The 5530-nt window shown below is 32.8% G+C and overlaps 1 protein-coding gene across 1 annotated transcript; it reads left to right on the forward strand.

Annotated features, from left to right (window-relative positions):
• Nucleotides 1-882: 882 nt before the first annotated feature.
• Nucleotides 883-4464, forward strand: LOC131059838 (disease resistance protein TAO1-like). Its single transcript, XM_057992886.2, has 7 exons — nucleotides 883-1116; nucleotides 1241-1351; nucleotides 1521-1837; nucleotides 1944-2104; nucleotides 2195-3183; nucleotides 3405-3683; nucleotides 3791-4464. Exons 1-7 carry the CDS (start codon nucleotides 940-942, stop codon nucleotides 4427-4429), a joined length of 2673 nt encoding a protein of 890 aa, XP_057848869.2. The 5' UTR covers nucleotides 883-939; the 3' UTR covers nucleotides 4430-4464.
• The last annotated feature ends 1066 nt before the right edge of the window (nucleotides 4465-5530 follow it).

Below are 5530 nucleotides of genomic sequence, written 5' to 3' on the forward strand. Positions count from 1 at the left end.
CATAATAATAAAAATTATACAGAATAATTAAATGAAAAATGAATTATTAAATTACTTCTTCAAATATTAAATTATTATTTAAAATTTATGATTTTTCATAAAATTAATTTTAAAATTTTCAAAAATCAACTTTAGAAAGGTCAAAAACTTAATTTTATTTTACTACACATTTTTATACCAAATAAATAATAGCAACATTAGATGGAAAAGCATTAAGAACTAAGCCTACTCATTTCGTTGTCCTAGATAGATAAGCATCATGAATATATGTTGTACATTTGAATAGCAAAGTATGTGCACTTCATTAATTATGAAACAAAATTAGATGAATGCAATAGTTTCCGACCTTAACAAAAACTAACAAATAAATATACGATTATAAAATTCACCCTAAAGTATGCTTGGAACTCTCCAAGCTAAGACAGATATAACATGCGTGAAGAACCAAAACAAGGGAGATTTAGCAAGCATAAGGAAGAACATGGGGAATAAACAAGCTATATATAAAAGGCTATGGATTTGAAAGAGGCATGCATAGAGAAGAGTTATAGGAAGGGAGAAGATTAAACCTGGGGTCTATGTGGGTTCTATGGGAGAAGATTATTATAGGCTTCTTGGTTAGTTAAAAAGTTTTGAGTAAACCTATTGTTAAATCCAAAAGTTGTAATTTGCACAAGTGGCGTACTAGGGATGTTACAAGTGCTCATCTCATCTACTACTTGCAAGTACTCATCCAATCAACTAAAAGTTGGTGCGCGTGGTATGTTTGATAGAAAATGAGCGGCTATAGGAAATTCAAGGTTACATAATTACATTCAATGAACATAAATCACAAAGATAAATGCCTGATGAGCCCACTGAGTTATATTGTCCCTTGAGAAAGAAGAAAAGCATCTTTTATTTTCTCTCCCTCGCTCTATTTTTTACTCACTGTTAGTAATGGGCAAGTTTTCTTTTCTTTCTTGCTGTTTCTCACCCTCTTCATCTTCTCATCCTGTTGAAGATGTACCTTCCACTGAAGCTAAGACTGCCTTAAGGAATTTCCTACAGAAATTTAGTAATATAGACCAGCTTCAAGATATGATTCAGTTTATTGAAGAATTATTGAGTATCGCTGTAAGTTATCAACACATATGTTATGCATCATAAGAATTTCTGCAACTATATTTTATAATACCATTTTCTTCGCAATTTTAGTCATCTCTACTTTGCCCCCTTATTCTGTTCCTGTCCAATGCAGTCAGGAGAGAAGAGTGAAGAAGGATCTACTTCAGCAGTAAGTTCTCATATTGAGGATGGCCAAACATTCCTGGAGATGGTAGAAGAAAACTTTAACAAACATCATAAAACGGTAAAGTTTCCATTTGGGAAATATAAAATTAACTGCTGATACTATTCCTATAATAGTCAGCTATATATTATTGGGTTGCTGTAACGCCAAATATTTGGGAAAGAAATTATTTTAAATGGATATTGATTGTCATAGCATACTTACATATTCATGGAATTTTTACATGCAGGAAGTTTCCATTGATGGTACAAGTACAGGGATAGAAAGAATTGTAACAGATCTGCTCGAAGGAATGGGGGGGAAATTTTTTTTGGTGGGATCAGCACTTTCTGCTGTGGGATTTATTTTGGCGAGATTTAGTCAGATGTCTAACAACAAGAGTGAGTGCCTCGAAATTTTGAGAAAGATGGCTAATCTTGGGAAGCAAATTCTGCAGCTGAACGATCAAATGCCGGACCAGAAGCTGAAACTAAACGAAGCAGTTGGGTGCATTGTTGTAGGATGCACCATGTGCGCCTCCCAACTTTCAACGGCCAGAATTTTCAGGTCACTTCAATTATTTTCTGTTTTTATTTGAATCACTCTATTTCTAGTGTTGGGGGTCTGCATTTAATCAACATATCTAATGAAAATCCAATATTTTAATATGTAGGTTTCTTACTGCTTCAGTGAATACCGATAGTCTAAAGAGTTTCCAAGTTAAAATAGACCGCTTGTATGATGACCTTATGTTGTATGGTGTAATTGACATGGAGAAAAGACTATCAAAGATTGCTCCACAGTCACAGGAACTCTATGCATACCAACCAGCAGGTAGGATTCTTTTCAATTTGAGCATTATTTTCCTGTTATCTTTTGCGTTTGGCCACAAACATTAATGGGGATTTTCCACAAACTTTACAGTTGGAATTGAGAGTGCACAAGAAAAAGTTATACGGCTTTTAGATTTGAATGCACAGCATACACCAGTACAAGTTGTGGTTGTCTATGGGTTTGGAGGGATTGGCAAAACGACCATCGCTGATGCCGTTTATGCAAACATTGACCTCCGAAATTATAAGCATTTTAGAATTCATATGGAACAAAGTTGTAACAACACTGGTTTAAAAGTCCTCCAAGAATGTATTTTGAATGGATTGTTCCACCAGAATGTGAAATTGACAGACTGTGAGCAAGGTCGAGGAATGATCAGGTCGGTTTTCAAGAAGAACCCTAATCAGCCTTTATTTCTATACATCGACAATTGTCTCAAGAAAGCAGATCTGAGACAACTTCTACCTTCAGACTTGGGCAATTGTCTTCCACCGAAAAGCAGAATTCTTCTCACCACTCGAAACCTCCATGAGACAGACATATTTCTTGGGAGTAATAGTGCATACCATGAATATCATGTTAATCCTCTTCCACAAACAGAAGCCAGAAGAATTTTGTTGAAGAAAGCCCCTGATTACAATGATGAAAGAAACCTAGAATTCCTCCTCAAGCTGTGTGGCGGTGTCCCTCTTCTGCTGGAAATAGCTGGTTCACAACTGGCTATAAATAGCAGAAATACAAACAATTTAGTATTAGAGTTGCTTAGAGAGGGAGAGATGGTGGAAGAGGAAGACATAAGTGACCGTATGGTTGATTTTGTATACCACAGATTGTTACCACCTGTTAAAGAGGCTTTTCTAGATACCATATCCTTCTTTTGTGGTTGGCTATGTGAAGAAGTGGCATACATAGTTGGCGAGGAAGAATTCAGATGTCTAGAAGATGCGGCATTCGTCAAGAGATCTGAAGATGGTCGTGTGATTGTTCATGACATAGTTCAAGCGAGAGGAAAAAGGATGTCAGAGCAAAACAGAATCACAGACCACGAGGATTTATTGGCATGTTTGAAAGATGAAGAGGTACGTCATTATATTCTAGGTTCTAATTTAGTTTTATGATTCATTGGAAATCAATTAATTAGTAGATTTTATATAAGAAATTAATATAGTTCTAGATGAATTGTTTAAACAAATCAAAACTTAAAAAATAATTTAAATTTAACATAGTGTTTGATATCAAAATTAAAAAAATCTAGTTGTTATTTACTCCATAATGATATATCTGATTTATTTTCATGCAGAAACTCAAAAGTTTAAAAGGAATCTTTCTTAATGAAAAATATAAGCAGCCTCCAATTGAAATTAGTGATGATCATCTTAATTGTATGGCCAATTCATTAAGAATATTAGCTTATGAAGGATCCCAAATAGCATTCATGGGAAAATGTCATAAATCATTCAAACAACTCAGATACCTTCAAATTGCAAGTAATATTTCTGATCTACCAATGGAGTTTGAGAAACTTGAGCATCTCTCCATATACAAGGGCCCAATCATGCAAAACATGAGCTTTAATGAGGTAAGATATGCCCTCTTCAAATCATATTAATCATTTCAATTAGCTTTCACTAGATGTTATCATTACACTTGACATCCTTTTTTCACTATTGTTGTGCAAATATGCAGTTTCCTCCTAGCTTGCGTGAAATGATTTCACTAAATCTCACAAATATGTGCTATTCTTCAAAGAATGAAGTTACATATTCCAAAAGTCCTGCCAAAGTCACTCCTGATTCTTCACTTGTAAAATTAAGCTTATATGGTTTGAAAAATATGCAAAGGTTACCAGATGGGCTAGAAAAGCTAACAAAGTTAGAGCATTTATATTTAAGAGGTTGCCATCAGTTGGCAGAACTGCCTTCTAAATTTGGGAAACTCAAGAATCTAAAAGAGTTGCATCTAAGTGAATGCAATGAATTGAAACAATTGCCTACAAATATTGGGCAACTTAGCAATTTGACATCATTGCAGTTATACAGCTGCTCTGGATTAAGCGAATTGCCTCCTAGTTTTGGGAATCTCATTTCCCTAAAGATTTTGCAATTGAATTATTGTTCAAGTTTGAAGAAGTTGCCATCTAATTTTGGACAACTCCAAAATTTGGAAGAGCTATATTTGAGGCATTGTTCAAGTTTAGAGGAATGGCCTTTAAGCTTCGGAGATCTCACAGAAATGAAGAAGATGGATTTGCTAGGTTGTTCTTTAAAATTAAAAGAAATGTTGCCCTATAATATTAAGGGGAGTTGTTCTATTGTATTTGATTAAACAATATATTCAATAAATCATGGTATATTTTGTTATATTTGTAATCACATATGTTTGTAATTTTCAAGCAACTCTTTATTCGCAGATCAATTTTTATTTTTTGATTTGGGATATTCAGGTTTTTAGTCTAGTGTGAACTCAATAGCCCAATGAAGGCACAAGGTCTGAAAGCTCAGTGGTCCAACGAAAGTTCTAATCTTGGTGGTGGCCTCACCAATGAAACATTCTTACCACGACACTAAGTGTCCAAGACTTTTTGTAAATCAAATATTATTTTCTTGCAAATAATCTTCATGAGTATTATCATTTTAAATACACGTAATAATAAATAGAATGGTGCCCGTGCAAACACGAGATCTTTAAGCAGAGTCATATGTTCCCTGCTCTCTAACGCCTTTATTCGTGAATACTTTTTACCAAAACCTTAAACTTCTCAACCTATTCCAACAAATATCAACCGTAATAGTCGTTATCATTCTTTAGCACATAAGACCTCAGAAGTTATCTAATAATTTCGATTAAAAAGTAGTGTTAGTTGACAGATGGTAATAGGTTCACGCATATTGTCTTGCAGATTAAATTGAATGGACTAAATCAAGCAAACCTTTTGACTTTGATAAAGTATTCTAGCTTTCTACTTTTTGAATTCAAAAAAGTATTTTTAGTTCGTTATTTTTTAATACATATCAAGATATTATTTTTTTATTTCGTCAAAGTTTAGATGCAATATTTTTAGTAAAATATAATATGATTTAAAAGTATAGAAATTAACAAAAATATTATGTACTTGCCATTTTAATATTATAATAGAAGTAATAAATTAGTTGATTATTAGTCTATTAGTAAGGTTGAAGTTATAGAATTTAGTAATAGAAATAGAAATAGTCGATATGATTTGAATTATAATTGTAACTTAAAATTATATACTTGTAGGTTAAAATTATAAGTATTGTAATTTGATTTTGATAAATGAGGTTGTATTAGAAATAGGAAAACATATTGTAATATTATCTAATTCTATTTCACTTTTAAATAGAGTATTAAATTACATGAGGATAATCCTAACCTAACTAAATAAATATTTTAATATTATAATAACTA

Source organism: Cryptomeria japonica, chromosome 10 (genome assembly GCF_030272615.1).
Source record: "Cryptomeria japonica chromosome 10, Sugi_1.0, whole genome shotgun sequence".
Lineage (NCBI taxonomy): Eukaryota > Viridiplantae > Streptophyta > Pinopsida > Cupressales > Cupressaceae > Cryptomeria > Cryptomeria japonica.

Bases quoted from the DNA above. Each gene is read 5' to 3' on its own strand.
- LOC131059838 (XM_057992886.2), top strand. From the start codon at position 940: ATGGGCAAGTTTTCTTTTCTTTCTTGCTGTTTCTCACCCTCTTCATCT. The intron at 1,117-1,240 runs GTAAGTTATCAA...TGTCCAATGCAG, and splicing joins AAGAATTATTGAGTATCGCT to TCAGGAGAGAAGAGTGAAGA. The intron at 3,684-3,790 runs GTAAGATATGCC...GCAAATATGCAG, and splicing joins AAAACATGAGCTTTAATGAG to TTTCCTCCTAGCTTGCGTGA.